This window comes from Hibiscus syriacus, unplaced genomic scaffold (assembly GCF_006381635.1).
Source record: "Hibiscus syriacus cultivar Baekdansim isolate YM2019G1 unplaced genomic scaffold, ASM638163v2 tig00110893_pilon, whole genome shotgun sequence".
Classification (NCBI taxonomy): domain Eukaryota; kingdom Viridiplantae; phylum Streptophyta; class Magnoliopsida; order Malvales; family Malvaceae; genus Hibiscus; species Hibiscus syriacus.
The window spans coordinates 5479548-5495235 of record NW_024062901.1 but is presented as its reverse complement, the minus strand read 5'-3'; the positions used below and the strand labels follow the sequence as shown (position 1 = coordinate 5495235).

Sequence of the window (15688 nt, the reverse complement as noted above, 5' to 3'; positions counted from 1 at the left end):
AAGTGGGCTTTGATGACTCATAGCCTTGGGCTTTTCCTAAAGGGATGGAAGTGGAAGTTACACCCTTTACTCTTCGATCGTCGATCTTTCATCACTTCAACAAGCTCATCTTCCGTAGGGTTCCATAGTCAAACTCGTTGACCCCTCCACCAGAGACACAAAGGATATGGCGAATCAAGGGGCTAAGAAGCGCAAAGAAGAGAACGCTCGCCACATGGCCAATCTCCGCCGCCTCATCATTGCCTGCAATGTACGCTCTCTTCATCTCATCATCATCATTTCCCCAATTTCTTGAGACCCTTTTTCTATCAGGCGCTCAATTGTTTATCTTGTAATCAATTGAGAGTATTCGATTCTGATTAAATTAGATTCCTCCTTTGTTTCCATGTTTATGCTCAGTGTTAGCTTTATGATGTACTATCAGGAAACGTAGAACTTAATAGCCATAGATTGCACTGATCCATTTGGAATTGAATTTCCGTAGTTTTGTATTTGAAATGCACATGCACCCTTAGCTCACGGGTAAATTTTCCCGATTATAGGCTGGACGCAAGATTTTATGCTAGGGGTGCAAACCTTTAGGAATTATATTAAAATTTTAGTGGGTGCGAAATTAGATATCAAAAGAATGTACAAAGGAAATACCTAAATTACATATGAATTTGAAATTTCTAGGGGGTGTGACTACCCTCTAGCACCCTCTCGGTCCATTCATGTGCATATGTCAAACCCATAAAAGTGAAAAATATAAACTTCGTAAGTTGTGGCTAGTCACGATGTTAGAGTGATGTCAAGTGCACAGGCATAGCAGGTATATTAAGCGCAAGCTCGACTTGTAAACTATGATGGTCTTATACATAGTAAACGTTGGAAGTTGGAACCTATTTTCAGTGTTAGCTTAGTAGTTTCGACTTTCTAACATCTATGTACTTTATTAATATGCAGCAACAAGCACTATGTACTATGTATTGACCATTTTATTTGAACTTCACCCTTTTTTATTTGGAGCATGTGGTGTCTTAGCTTTGGTTTGACATAACACATTGAAATTCTTGCAGCTGTTACTTTTTAGTTGACGTAGAATAACAGAGGGTAGATGTTGCAACTTGCAAACACTTTCTATTTTTTTGTCTCCATAGTTGCATTTTTTGCTTGTTAACAATCTTATTTGATTGGAGCTTTTTTTATTTATTTTCTATTTATCTAGGTTGTATACGTCTTGGTTAGGCTGTTGATCTTCCACTCCTCATTCACATGGAAACATTGGGTTGGTCTACTGTTGACATCTGCAGCTTACTTCATACCCTATAAACAAATTGCCCAGATGGCAATGCCTGCTTATTCCGAAGATGGAGAGCTTCTTGATGGTGGATTTGATATGAGTACCGGTGGAATATGTGGGTATGTCTTGTTCAATGTTTTGTCCATTTTCACCATAATATTAATGTATGTTTTTTAATTTTATCTTTTAATTTATTTAAAGATTGGGAAGAATTTCGTTAGAAAAACTATTCTTAATACATTTCCTAATTCTTTGTAAATGAGGCAATGCGTGCAACAGGGGAATACTGCCTCAGGCTTTTCTAGCTTAGGACGAATATTACTTTGCTTTGGCTTTATATCTTGTATGGGCCTTTGCTAGCTTGGTGCCATGTTAGTTCTTTATTCTTCTTTCTATGGAAATCTTAACAAAGATTTGAGCTTTTCCAATTATTATTTTGTTCTGTTCTCTTTGCTCTCTCTATTTTTTTTCTACTATTGTTGCATCAGTGGGCTGTGGATTTTGTTTTTCCAAAGGTGGCTGGAAGAATGAAAGAAATCTAGTTCTTAAATTGTAAATTTAGGTTTTCCTTGTTATTTTCCCTATTTCTTTAACTGCCAGGTTATTTTACATGTTCCTTGGAGATTTTCTTCTTTTCTCCTTTTTAATGTGGATCTTTTTTCTTGTAATCGGTTAGCTATGGTAGCTATGATATAAGTATGTGAATATTAAAGTGGTAATCATGTTTATTGTGGGGAAGAGAGATTTCTTTTGTTGCTAATGAGTAAAGTTTATTTCTAGGCCACCATTAGTAATATGATGACTGTGTTTGGATATAGCTATTCAAAAAAGAAGAAAATCGAGATCCATTAATTGATCGAGTGGTCAAGGATGCTCATGCTGTCCCACCTTATGTGGGTTCAAATCTTGGCATTTGCCTTTAAAATGTAATACCTCACTACTTAATCAAAAAGAAGAAGAAAATCATCCTACTTGATTCAAACACTTGTAAATAAAAAGCGGGGGAGGGGATGCAGAGAAAACTTCTATAGAGAACCAACTAGGAAGTAGAATATTTTTCATTCTCTTTTCTTCCAATAAGTTTCATTTACCTATTATCTGGATTTTATGGTTTAAAAGTTAAAACATTGTTGCTCATCTAAAATGATGTTGACATTATGAATTGATTCAATAGTCCTAAATTCTGAGTATTTTTCTTTTCTCTGTATGTGTGGAACATTCCCGACTTGAGTTACCCTTTTTTTGCAGATATTTACATGACGTAATCTACATCACAAGTTTTGTGCAACTGATGTCCATCATCTCTGACAAGTTTTGGTATACATATCTTGTGGTAAGTTCTGTTTTACTTAGTTTGCTCATATAAAGCTCTTGTCTGATACTTCCATCATTTGATTACTTCTGGAATTGTAGAGTTATAGTTTCTGGAGGGAGTTCCTGTAATGCTTACATTCTCTTACGTTCTTTTAAAGATTTTGAAATAGTAGTGAAAGTCGTCAAAATATCTGGGGAAAATGTGAATGAGCAAATTTTGTGGAAGACATTTTACTAATTTCATTCAGATGGGAGAATTAATTCTGTTATAGTTTCATGATCGTGTGTTTTGGATGGTAGTTCAGCTGGTCGAAGGTGAAGCCTTGCATCTCATCAAAGGGAGACTAAAACCTTAGGACTCATCAAAGACAGACCCAGATTTTTAGGATTTATGATATAAATTCTGTTTAGAGTTTTATCATTTCATATGCCCCTTCAAGTAAGGAGTAGTTCTATTACATAAAAGGAAACCTATTTTTAAAAAGAAAATAAATCAACTGAAAAAGAAATGCAATCAAGAAATTAGGAAGGAAATAAAATTACAACCGTGTTCATGGAGCATGGCGGATTGGCAGTGTTCATTAGTAGGTGAATTCCAGCCCATAACGTATAATAGTTTCATTTCTGCTGCTTAATCTTATACTGTGTTCATTAGTAGGTGAATTAAATAACATTCCTGGAGCATAGCGGATTGGCCGTGTTATTTAAAGAATACTTAACAAATTTTAGCTTTTAATCTAGTTATCTCCCTTCTGTCAGACTCATGCACCAACGTAGCTGATCTAACTGTTAGGTTGTATTGATTCCTATTACAAGAGACATACTTATCTTGAAACTACTTAATGCTACCAGCAGACCAGGAGGCTTTCACTTATTAGGGGAGGGATCATGTTCATGAGTTTCTCGTATAACATTGATGCTCATTTCTTGGATTGATTATTTAGGTGTTTCTATTTATGGTGATTGGTGAAAAGTATCTGATTGGATTTGATATTGATAGATGGATATCTTTAGTCATGTTCCAGGTTTTTAGGATTCAAACCAAAAGGAATTGTAACTTAGGATCTTAAGATAATGCAAGTCTTTAAGAACAACATTTGCCAATAGAAAATTAGCATAATGCTAAAATTAGCCCCCAACATTGATCAAAATGGTCATTTGGTCTCTACTCTTTTTTTTGGAGCATTTTAGCCCCCAGCATGTTATCTCCCTAGTGTTTGACTGAATAGTCACTTTGGCCCCTACTTTTTTTTGAAGCATTTTAACCCCAACGTTTCATTTTAGGGCAAAAAGGCTCCTACTGTTTGATTGAATAATCACTTTGACTCTTATTCTTTTATTCTGTAGCATTTTGCCCTCCAACGTTTCATTTTAGGGTAAAAATACCCCTATTTTGGAGGGTTAACCGTTTGTTAATTAATGGTTTCCATTTACGGAGGGGCCTTTTTGCCCAAAAATAAAACGTTAGGGGTCAAAATGCTCCCAAAAAAAGAACAGGGGCTAAACTGATTATTTAGTCAAATGTTAGGGGCATTTTTTGATATTATGCCTAGAAAATTCTATGCTAATATTGATTTATTATGAAGTAGAATCTATTTTAACTCACTTGGGTGGGGGTAAAAAGGCTGATGACATAACATAATGGAGTAACTTGCTGCCTTTCAGATACCAGCATTTGGAGCATACAAATCTTTTGGGTTCATTAGAGGGTTTTTATCATCAGGCAGGCTCAGAGGTATTCCACACCTTCATATTCTTTTTATGAAGTAGATGTACATATAAACATTGTATTCATATGATTTGTGTGTGAATTATAGGGAGAGGTTGAGGATGAAAAGACTCGCAAAAAAAGGGAAAAGATGGAGAAGAAGGCTTCAAGGCCAAAGTTTGTCAAGACAAGGAATAGGTGAGTTTATCACTGAAATGAAACAAACTGAAAGTAGTTCACTTGAAAATTTTCTGATGTTGCTTTCGAATTTTAAAGGTTACACCACACAGTTTGTATTAAGTTCGAGGAAAGCATGTTGTATTGGTTGAAGTGAACATGAAATAGTGATGTTCTTGATGAAAAGGAAAACTGAGAAGTTTTATTTAACTTCCATGCCCCTAATTCATTTGGCTAAATTTTCTTGCAACTAGCTGGGAAATGAAAGGATACGAAGAGGCTGATTTAGTTGATGCTTTTGAAACATAAGTACTTGAGTACGGCCTAGTGATATTGGGAAACTGGTAGTTAGCAATAAGTTATATAAATTTTTTTCATTTTTTTGGGCTTGGATTTTATTTAATAAATAATAATAATAATTAAAAATTGGTGATTACAGCTACTTTTTTATTACACGCCGTTAAAAAAATAATGTTGAAGCTAGTGTGTCACAATAAAATAATGTTATGTCATCACTGAAAATACGAATGAAAAAAGTATCGTGTTAGTAATTTTGTTTATTTTTTAACGATAAATGACTAAAATGAAAGGAAATGTAATGTTAGATATATTTCGTAAAAACATAATTAGATGATCAAAAAACAAAACTACAAGTGATTAAATACATTATTTATCCAAGATTATAGTAGTGGAAAAGACGTAACATTATCCTAATCAAAAGCACCCAGATAACTTTTTTTTTTTTTTATCTAAGACAAATACAATGTAATATATGTTCAAATAACACTCTCAATCATTTGTACGCTTATAACACTAATATTTTTTATGCTTTAAACTGGAACCTCAAGAAATAATAATAATTTCTTTGTCTCGAGATCACTTGGTTCGTGCAATAAAAATTAGCTGACCCTTATTCCCATATGTAAGGGGAGGTAGGATAGTAGGCTATCCCTAACGTCAGGTTGAGAGCAGCTTCCGTGGGAGACCTCCAAATTATGAACTGCCCCTGTGAGACTCGATCGCACGACCACAAGATTAAGAACCTTGCGCTCTACCAACTGAGCTGGACGGACAATAAGATATTTTAATAAATTCAAACCACTAACGTATAAATGCACGTAGAATTTGACGTTGAAAACGGACACAATCAGTGGCAACTTGGAAAGGGGACTTCCATATTGAATCCACCCCAATTTAGGGGAACATTCATCCGTGCATTTCCCAAGATTCATATATTCAGAGTTCACATTATTATTTGTGTAGATCTGAATATAGGGACGGCAACAGGTAGGATTGAACTGGTCAAATTTTTAGTGGTATTGAATTTGATTTGATTTCAATATTAATATGATTTAATTCTGCCTAATTTTAATTTAATATATTAAATATAAATCATGATTTGACCCCAAAAATTTATCATCTCATACCCATATTTAAAAAGTTCGATAAAAATATTAAATATATTTATATAAAAATAATATTTTAATAAATACATCGGACGAGTTTTACTTAAATTTGTTTCGACCTCAAAAATGTTAAAGAAAATTATGCATTCAGTATCTAAATTATTAGTTTTGATCTATTTTAGTACTTATTTTTTTTAAATCATGCCTAATGTTTAGTTTTTGTTTCATTTTAATATCTTAGTTATGATATCTAGACTTTCAAAAAAAATCAAAACTTAACGCTAAATTTTAAACGATATACTAAAATGAGATAAAAACTAAACTTCAGGTATAGTCCTGAAAAAATTAAAAATTTAAGTACTAAAACGGACCAAAATTGATAGTTTAGGTACTAAACCAATTTACCCAAAAGTTTAATAAAACATGTTCAGCCCTCAATTTAAGAAATAATCTCAATCAAATCGAATCTTGTAAAAATGGTCAGAGAAAATTAGCATCACTAAATCTAAGCAATCAAGGCTGAAAAGCAATAAACACTAATTAAATAATTATTTATTGCATATAATTGACAAAGAAAATTGTAAATAACATTTTAAACACGTTTAATTTGTGGAAGTTAAATAGCATCAACAACATATTTAAAAAAATTTGGTATGATTTGATTAATTATTTTTATTTAAATTTATTAACCCAATACTCATCGAGGGATCTTAATGTAAAAGGGATTATTTTCTTTGTTAAATATTATTAAAAATATAATATTTTAAGTGTAACCGAAAATGTTATAAATAATATAACATTTTAAGTTCAGTTTATAATATAATGAAGAATGTAACATCTTAAGTTACGTTCAACTTAAAATGTTATGTTTTTCATAACATTTTCGATCACATTTATTTTCATGATTTTTAATCTTCAATTATTAGATGACCATATTTTAATTAAAACTAAATTAACCAAATCTTATGTATTTTGAATTTAGGGAGGAAAAATTTATAAAACTAAAACGAAAGTGACCTTTTATATAATTTATCCCACAATTTAACTAATGCCAATATTAATCAATTTTCAAATAAGCCACCACCATCGAAATTTCCAACCCCTTACTCAAACCCTCTATAAAACCCCCCAGTGTTCTCCCCCAAAGTCCAAGTCGTCAAACGAAATTCTCCACTCGTTTTCTCATAGATAAACAATGAAGGTCACCGGAGAACGAAGATACGCTCTCCTCCTAGCCGCCAGGGACTCAGACTACGTAAAGAAGGTGTACGGAGGCTATTTCAACGTCTTCGTCGCCGCTTTCGGAGAAGAAGGAGAGCGATGGGACTTATTCAGGGTCGTCGACGGAGAGTTCCCGGCCTTGACCGATCTCCACAAATACGACGGATTCGTCATCAGCGGCAGCCCCCACGACGCCTACGGCAACGACCGCTGGATCCTCAAGCTCTGCTTCCTGTTGCAGACGCTCGACGCCATGGAGAAGAAAGTGCTCGGCATCTGCTTCGGCCACCAGGTGCTGTGCAGGTCGTTGGGGGGCAAAGTCGGGAGGGCGTGCGGTGGATGGGATATTGGGTTGAGGAAAGTGAAGATCGAGAAGGATTTGTTGGTTCACGTGGAAGAGATCGAGGAAATACCGTCTTCGTTGTCGATCATCGAATGTCATCAAGATGAAGTGTATGAGGTTCCGATGGGAGCCGATGTGATCGCTTTCTCGGAGAAGACGGGGGTGGAGATGTTCGGAATTGGGCAGCATATTCTTGGCATTCAAGGACATCCCGAGTACACCAAGGACATCTTGTTCAACCTCGTTGATCGCCTTCTTAATAACAACTCCATCAAGGTAATTTAACCCACCATTCCATCAATCCTCCAAAAGGGGATCTTTTGATCGTAAATCAAAATGGTTATTTAATCAAACGTTTGACATTATACAGAGAGAGTTTGCTGAGAAAGCCAAGATTGGATTGGAGATGGCTGAACCAGACAGGAAGAGCTGGGGGAAAATATGCAGGAATTTTCTCAAGACAACTCCTCGTTTCACCTTTTCTTGGTAATGGCTTTCATGTACTTTTTCCACACATAGTTTGTATTTTTTATCAATTCTTTCTTTTTTTTAATTTCATCTTTGACCTGATGAAACGAAATGAAATTTTTCCTGCTTTCATGTAACATTCTATACTCAAGACAGTTAAATTTATGTCACAGTGGTCGTTGACAGAGATTTAAATTAGGGTTTTAAAAATCGGTCCACGACCGTGATAGATAGCGTTGTCTTCCGATATACCCACAATTGCGTCCGTTATGCCCTCGATAGTGCTCTCTATAGCCGCCATCGCGATAAATAGGACATAACCGAAAATCAAACGGTGATCGCGATTTGAATCCCTGATTACTCACCGAAAAAACCATAAACATTATCATCCGAGAATAAATTTAGAACAAACACAATTCTAAGAAAAAAAAATGTTATTTAAGCATAAAGGTAAATTACGAATTTCATTACTGAATTTTATTCTCTCTCCTCTTTTACTCACCGAACTTTAAAAGTTTTTAATTTTCTCATTAAACTTAATACATTGAGTTTTTTTGTCACTAAACTTACTCTCTCTCCTATTTTGGTCACTCCGTCGTTAAATAATTAACGGCGTTAAAAATGATGTCATTTAAAAAAAAACAAAATTTTCTCTAAAATGACGTCGTTTTGCATCTATAAAACAACTCATTTTAACGTCATTAACTATTTAACAGTCGAGTGATCAAAAAAATTTAATGTATTATATTTAGTGAAGAAATTAAAAAGATTTAAAGTACAATAAATGATAAAAAAAAATGTTAGCTACATATCACAACGTTGTTATTGTTACCTTCTTTCTATTTTGCTACATCCAATCCATAATTAGTTGAAATAAAATCGGTATTTAAAATCACATTAAATATGTTTCTTTTGGTTGACACCAAAGCAATGTGAAAATGTTTTAAAAAAATAAATTAATGGTACCAAACGTTTTTTAAAGAGTAAATTACACCCTTGACCACTTTATTATGGGCACTCTATTTTAATTATAGATCTTTTAGTTCTATTAATCGAATTTTTAATTATTTAAATGAAGACAATCAAATCACGTGTTGTTAATATTTGACAAAGTAAATATATGGTAGTTAAATATTTTAATATAATTATATTATTTTTTTTAACTACATCGGTTACTTTAATCCTAATTATTACTTAAAAGATATAAAATCAAAGGGATTATGATAACAAATATACACATGGCAATAGGTCGAAATTCCTTGGCTTGAAAGTCGAGAGACTGTTACATAGACGAGCATAAGATTTTATGTTAGAGTGATAAATATATAAAATTTTAAATAATGATGAATTTATAAAGTTTTAGGAGTGAAAAACGATTATTAATATAAATTTAAAAAAATTTAAAAGTTTTACGAGCTGTGATCACTCGCACACATTTCTCGTTCTGTTCATCTCTTACTGGTTAAAATACATTAATGTTTAAAATCCCATTAAAATTATTTATTTTAGGCCCATGCCAAAGCAATGTGAAAATGTTTTAAAAATTAGATTAATCGTACCAAACATTTTTTAAAGGGCAAATTACACCCATAGCAATGTGAAACAAGTACTTTACCCTTGTTGTAAAGTCAAGTAAAAAATTGGTAGATCGCATTATAAATTTTAAAAAAAAATTAATAAAAAAATTAAAGGCGTAAGTAAAAAAAATTGACAAATATTCTTATAAATTGACAAATAGAATCGAATTAGGTGACCAAAATAGAATAAAAACTTAAGTTTAGTGATGATTTTGAAAAAATAGTTGAGTGGTCAAAACAAAACTCTATAAATAATTGAGTGACTAAATTGAAATTTACCTAAAAATATTTCTTTTAGGTCCATGCCAAAGCAATTTGAAAATGTTTTAAAAATTAGATTAATCGTACCAAACATTTTTTAAAGGGCAAATTACACCCATAGCAATGTGAAACAAGTACTTTACCCTTCTTGTAAAGTTAAGTAAAAAATTGGTAGATAGCATTATAAATTTAAAAAAATAAATTAATAAAAAATTAAAGGCATAAGTAAAAAATTGACAAATATTCTTATATATTATAAATTTAGAAAAAAAATAGAATCGAATTAGGTGACCAAAATAGAATAAAAACTTAATTTTAGTGATGATTTTGAAAAAATAGTTGAGTGATCAAAACAAAACTACATAAATAATTGAGTGAATAAATATGTAATTTACCTAAAAATATTTCTTTTAGGTCCATGCCAAAGCAATGTGAAAATGTTCTAAAAATTAGATTAATCGTACCGAGCATTTTTTAAAGGGTAAATTACACCCATAGCGATGTGAAACAAGTACTTTACCCTTGTTGTAAAGTAAAAATTTGGTAGATAGCATTATAAATTTTAAAATATAAATTAATAGAAAAATTAAAGGCATAAGTAAAAAATTGACAAATATTCTTATATATTGTAAATTTACAAAAAAAAATAGAATCGAATTAGATGACTAAAATAGAATAAAAACTTAAGTTTAGTGATGATTTTGAAAAAAATAGTTGAATGATCAAAATGAAACTATATAAATAATTGAGTGACTAAATATGTAATTTACCTAAAAATATTTTTTAAGTTCCATTCCAAAGAAATATGAAAATGTTCTAAAAATTAGATTAATCGTACCGAGCATTTTTTAAAGGGTAAATTACACCCATAGCGATGTGAAACAAGTACTTTACCCTTGTTGTAAAGTAAAAATTTGGTAGATAGCATTATAAATTTTAAAATATAAATTAATAAAAAAACTAAAGGCATAAGTAAAAATTTGACAAATATTCTTATATATTGTAAATTTACAAAAAAAAAATAGAATCGAATTAGATGACTAAAATAGAATAAAAGCTTAAGTTTAGTGATGATTTTGAAAAAAATAGTTGAGTGATCAAAACAAAACTATATAAATAATTGAGTGAATAAATATGGAATTTACCTAAAAATATTTCTTTTAGGTCCATGCCAAAGCAATTTGAAAATGTTTTAAAAATTAGATTAATCGTACCAAACATTTTTTAAAGGGCAAATTACACCCATAGCAATGTGAAACAAGTACTTTACCCTTCTTGTAAAGTTAAGTAAAAAATTGGTAGATAGCATTATAAATTTAAAAAAATAATAATAAAAAAATTAAAGGCATAAGTAAAAAATTGACAAATATTCTTATATATTATAAATTTAGAAAAAAATAGAATCGAATTAGGTGACCAAAATAGAATAAAAACTTAAGTTTAGTGATGATTTTGAAAAAAATAGTTGAGTGATGAAAACAAAACTATATAAATAATTGAGTGATTGAATATGTAATTTACTCTTATGTTTTTTAACAGAGTTAAGGGACAAATAAAATAACGATTTAAATTTCATGGGATAAAACGTCTTAAAGTCATTTTAGACCGTATCTGAATACAAAGTACATAATTTAAAGGGTAATGATGCATCTAAATCATCAAAAATAAGATAAAATCATAATAAAAGTGACATCAAATATAATCAATGTATTCATTCATTAATTAAATTAATCTTCAACGTTGTTTTTTTTTAATTTATCTTCCGAATATTGCAATTATAAAAAAATATTTAAATAAAAGAAATTATAAGTTAGTTCTCTCTCGCTAGAGAGGGTCTAATAGACATAATAAAAAGTTTATCCTTCAACTTTTACTCTTTATTTAATTTAATCTTAATTCTAAAAAAAATCGAACGTTCTAATATTCTATCAATTTAATTTTACAGACTCATTTTCAACCATAGAAAACAATGTCTCGTCTAGATTTATCTTTATCGGTGACTTTCGAGTCTTATTTAATGAGCTAATTGTTACAAGTATAATAATCTGAAACGAAAAAGAAAAAAGGAAAGTCGTAGTTTATTAATAAAATAGTTTAGAATAAAAAATCCGAATGTGGACAGAATAAAGATCGAGAAACTAGTTGAGGTCTGTAGCTATTAGCTACATAGTTTTCTTAAGACATATAATCGATCACTTCTTGCTGCTCAAGATCTAATACAACTGCAGGGATCACAAACTTGTTGAGTGATCACTTCTTGCTACATTAATTTCTCATTTATCACTCAACCGATTTTAGCATATGAGATGCTGTTGTAAATAACTCATAGTGTAGAATATGAATCAGTAAATTAATTATTTGAATGTCCATCTTTACCCTTAGAAAATATTCCTCAAACTTTCCAATTTATCATAATTTTTCCAACACCAGCAATTCAGAGTTTCTTCAACAAGAGAATTAAGTCTTCGTTTAGCCTCAAGATACACGGGGAATCCCTTCATGGGCAGTGGCGAATGTAAAGCTTATTCAAAGTGGACATGTGTGTATTATGAAATTTAAATTTATTTATATTAGTTGTTCATTTTATTATTGGTGCCCATCTAGTTGTATTCATCCTATATAAAAAAATCTATTATTAATATATGTGTCGACTCTAAGGAAAATGAGGGACAAGTATGAGTTGGACTTTGCTTAATATGGTGAAAAGAAAATTGGAAGGATGGAAGGAGGAAGTGAGAAAGTAGTGAGAAAATAAATTTTTGAGTGAACTTGGTATGAGAAAAATGAGAGGAAATAAATGAGAATAATGATTACTCTTTTTTATGTATAAAATTAAAGGGTAAATTACACCATTCCTCACTAAATTATATTACCCTATTCTATTTATCGTACTTTCAATTTATCTAATTTACTTATTGAACTTTCGAATTACTCATATTTTGATCACTCCATATTATTTTTTATTATTTTCATATGACGTTGCATTTATTATTATTATTATTATTATTTAAAATAAAATAAGTCAAAATATAAATAAAAACATAAGGTGGCCAGACACCATTGCCGATCGATGTCGATCGTCGTAGATGGTGGTCGTTCAGTCCCAAATTTCATGGGTCACTTCGCCTCGACACTGTGAGTTCGAATCCGACCTCCATTTTGTTGGAACTTGCTCCGAAGTCAATGAATTGGAGATTGAAAGTGAGGAAACCAAAATGTTTCAGACGAGATTCAGGGGTTTTGGGACATTTTCCTATGAAACAACCACCATATTTGAACTTAGGGGATCGAGAAGGATCGATCCATAAAATTTGGAAACGAACGGCCACCATCTACTACGGTTGACGGTGGCGTCCGACCACCTTTTGTTTTATTTTTATATTTTTCAATTATTTTATATTAAATAATAAAAAATTACATGTCATACCAAAATAATAATAAAATAATTCAGATTGATCAAAATATGAACAAATCGAAAGTACAGTGAGTAAATTAGAAAAATTAAAAATACGATGAATAAAATAAAAGAAAGTAAAGTTCAGTGAGGAATGGTGTAACTTACTCAAAGTTAAATCATTCTTATTTCGAAAAAGATGAGAGGAAAAAATAAGACAAAACTGTAAGTTTTCAAAATTATGCATATTTTTCAAAAAAAAAAAATCATTTTCACCAAGCATCGAATGAAATGAAAGTTTGTATTTAACAATGAACGTTTAAACATATCTATTGACACCGTGTTCGAACTTGGAATCTCTAAAGATAACAATCATTCTTTAACTACTGAAGTCGCTTGGTTCGTAAATACTCTTATTCATAATCACTGAAATCACTTGTAAACACACTTTGACTTTGTATGGATGAAAGTAAAAAAAATGAGAAAAAAAACCGTTCTAAAGTTTTAGACAGTCACTCTTTCCGACCGGCTTCTTTTGCATTCTCTCTAAGAGAATATTTTATTTTCGGCCCAAAGGCCACTTCATAAGGGCTTTCAATACATAATCCTATGACTCAGGCCTTTCAATTTCAAATCCTATATAAAACAGACACGGCTCGGTCGGTGGTGTCGGGTCAATCGATATGTGGAACGGTCATTCGTAATAATATACAGTGCCATGGCTGGGGCGGTGCGAAATGGGCGACCGCGCAGGGCCCCAAAAATTAGGGGCCCTAAAAAGTATATCTATAGTGGTGTTTTTCTAATAAACGTCATTATAGATGGACTTATTGCGGCGTTTTTCAAAAAAAGGCCACTATTGTTACGGCTTTTATTGGAAAACGCTACTATAAATAGATCTATTGCAGCGTTTGCCAGAAAAACGCAACTATTGTTGCCCCAAAATCGAATATATCTAGAAAATATAGACCCCTTTATAAGAATTTATACAGAACTCCCGACAACCTAGTCACGGTCCTGATAATATATATATATATATAGTTTTCTTTCTTAAAATTGACGTGTAGACCAAGACTCGCCTCAATGGGAAAGGCTCACATGCGGTACCTTAATATACGGTTAAAATAAGGCGCTATCGATTTTGTTATTATTTTAAATAATAAAACTGGTAAAAAATATCGAAAATATTATTATTTCTACCAGTTCTAATTACCGATATAAGTACACACGGTAAAAAAATCCGGTGAAAAAATAATGTTTTAGGTAGAACTATCGAAAACATTATTTTTTTGACCGGATTTTTCTATCACTATTACCTATATTGGTAATTTATAATAATAACAAAACTGATATAAATAATAATATTTTCGGTCATTTTTACCGGTAAGATCATTGTGCGCGGCAAATTGGGCGTGTTTTAGATAATCCTAAATGTCAAATCCAATAAACGGTTGAAAAAGCCGAGGCGGCTGCCCCTATCTTCATCATGTCTACATTCATCCCCCTATATCCCAAATGCCAAAAATGTCTTTTCTCTTTTCTTATTAATCTCTATTCTTAATTAATTATGATAAACTTTTAGAGTATTTTATTTTTAGTTCACCACGTTTTTTATGCCTTCTATATATTATATTGTTAATTTTTTGACCGGATGGTTAAATTTTATTTAAAGAGATGTTTTTATGATTTTTTATAACTACTCGTATGTGATTTATTAATCGCGATTAATCCATATAGGGTATTATAGAGGTAAGAGCGATTCTATCAACCCAGTTTGTTCCATTCGCAATCGTCAGGATTCGAATGTCTAACCTTACTTATAATATAATACTATTATAAAATAAAAATGTCAGCATTGACCGATAAGTAGTAATCAAATATAAATGAGATGAAATAAAATGATTTTCTGTGTTATGGTATAAACAACGATCTTAGAAGCAATTTCATATGGATTATCTAATCTTGAAGTGGACATTGCCCTCCAAAGTTAAAACAACATCTCAAACTTCGTAAACTTGAAATGAGAAAATGAAACCCGTTTATATTGCTCTCTTCTATAGAATTTTCTTTAAGAAGATATTAAAATCGTCAATTATATATCTCATTAGGGATAATAATTATCCTTTTTAAAGTAGTGATATAGAAATGAAATTATCAAATGACAATTACACACTCCAACTAATCACTAAATATAAATGATAAACACTCCACCATTACTCTCCACTGTTTACATTACTTACATTTTCATGAGCGAGTCTACAACAAATATCATGCATTGATATGTTCCATTAATATTTTTTTCTCGTTTTAAAGATTTTATTCTGACTAATCTAGATTGATTCGGATCACATATATAATTTTGATGACGAGTCTCTCAACAAGGATTATCTGCATATACAAAAACTCAAACTTAAAATTTTAAATGATATTAAGTTACTTATCACTTGAACCGACCACCTCGATAATATGTACCACTAATATTACACATAGATATACATTACTATCTTTGTTAAGAATAATATATGTCGTATTAAGCA

General features: G+C 31.2%; 2 protein-coding genes across 4 annotated transcripts; both read left to right on the top strand.

Annotated features, from left to right (window-relative positions):
• The first annotated feature begins 59 nt into the window (after positions 1-59).
• On the top strand, positions 60-4804 carry LOC120145231 (transmembrane protein 208-like). 3 transcript variants are annotated; one of them, XR_005518110.1, is made up of 6 exons: positions 60-250; positions 1208-1401; positions 2531-2615; positions 4262-4331; positions 4414-4502; positions 4581-4804. XR_005518110.1 is itself a non-coding variant. In XM_039159124.1 (5 exons), exons 1-5 carry the CDS (start codon positions 167-169, stop codon positions 4504-4506), a joined length of 522 nt encoding a protein of 173 aa, XP_039015055.1. In that variant the 5' UTR covers positions 60-166; the 3' UTR covers positions 4507-4803. The 3 variants fall into 3 exon arrangements, 2 of the variants coding, with proteins under 2 accessions (XP_039015055.1, XP_039015054.1); XM_039159124.1 differs by having other exon boundaries at positions 4418-4803; XM_039159123.1 differs by having other exon boundaries at positions 4414-4802.
• A 2249-nt stretch (positions 4805-7053) lies between these two features.
• LOC120145170 (gamma-glutamyl peptidase 3-like) lies at positions 7054-8056 on the top strand. Its single transcript, XM_039159062.1, has 2 exons — positions 7054-7727; positions 7822-8056. The coding sequence occupies exons 1-2, from the start codon at positions 7083-7085 to the stop codon at positions 7939-7941; spliced, it is 765 nt and encodes a 254-aa protein (XP_039014993.1). The 5' UTR covers positions 7054-7082; the 3' UTR covers positions 7942-8056.
• Positions 8057-15688: the final 7632 nt, after the last annotated feature.

What these genes read in the sequence shown, in the direction of transcription:
- LOC120145170 (XM_039159062.1), top strand. Translation starts at nt 7,083, where the DNA reads ATGAAGGTCACCGGAGAACGAAGATACGCTCTCCTCCTAGCCGCCAGG. An exon ending in TTAATAACAACTCCATCAAG is followed by an intron (nt 7,728 to 7,821) that starts GTAATTTAACCC and finishes GACATTATACAG; the next exon opens with AGAGAGTTTGCTGAGAAAGC.
- LOC120145231 (XM_039159124.1), top strand. Translation starts at nt 167, where the DNA reads ATGGCGAATCAAGGGGCTAAGAAGCGCAAAGAAGAGAACGCTCGCCAC. An exon ending in GCCTCATCATTGCCTGCAAT is followed by an intron (nt 251 to 1,207) that starts GTACGCTCTCTT and finishes CTATTTATCTAG; the next exon opens with GTTGTATACGTCTTGGTTAG. An exon ending in AGTACCGGTGGAATATGTGG is followed by an intron (nt 1,402 to 2,530) that starts GTATGTCTTGTT and finishes CTTTTTTTGCAG; the next exon opens with ATATTTACATGACGTAATCT.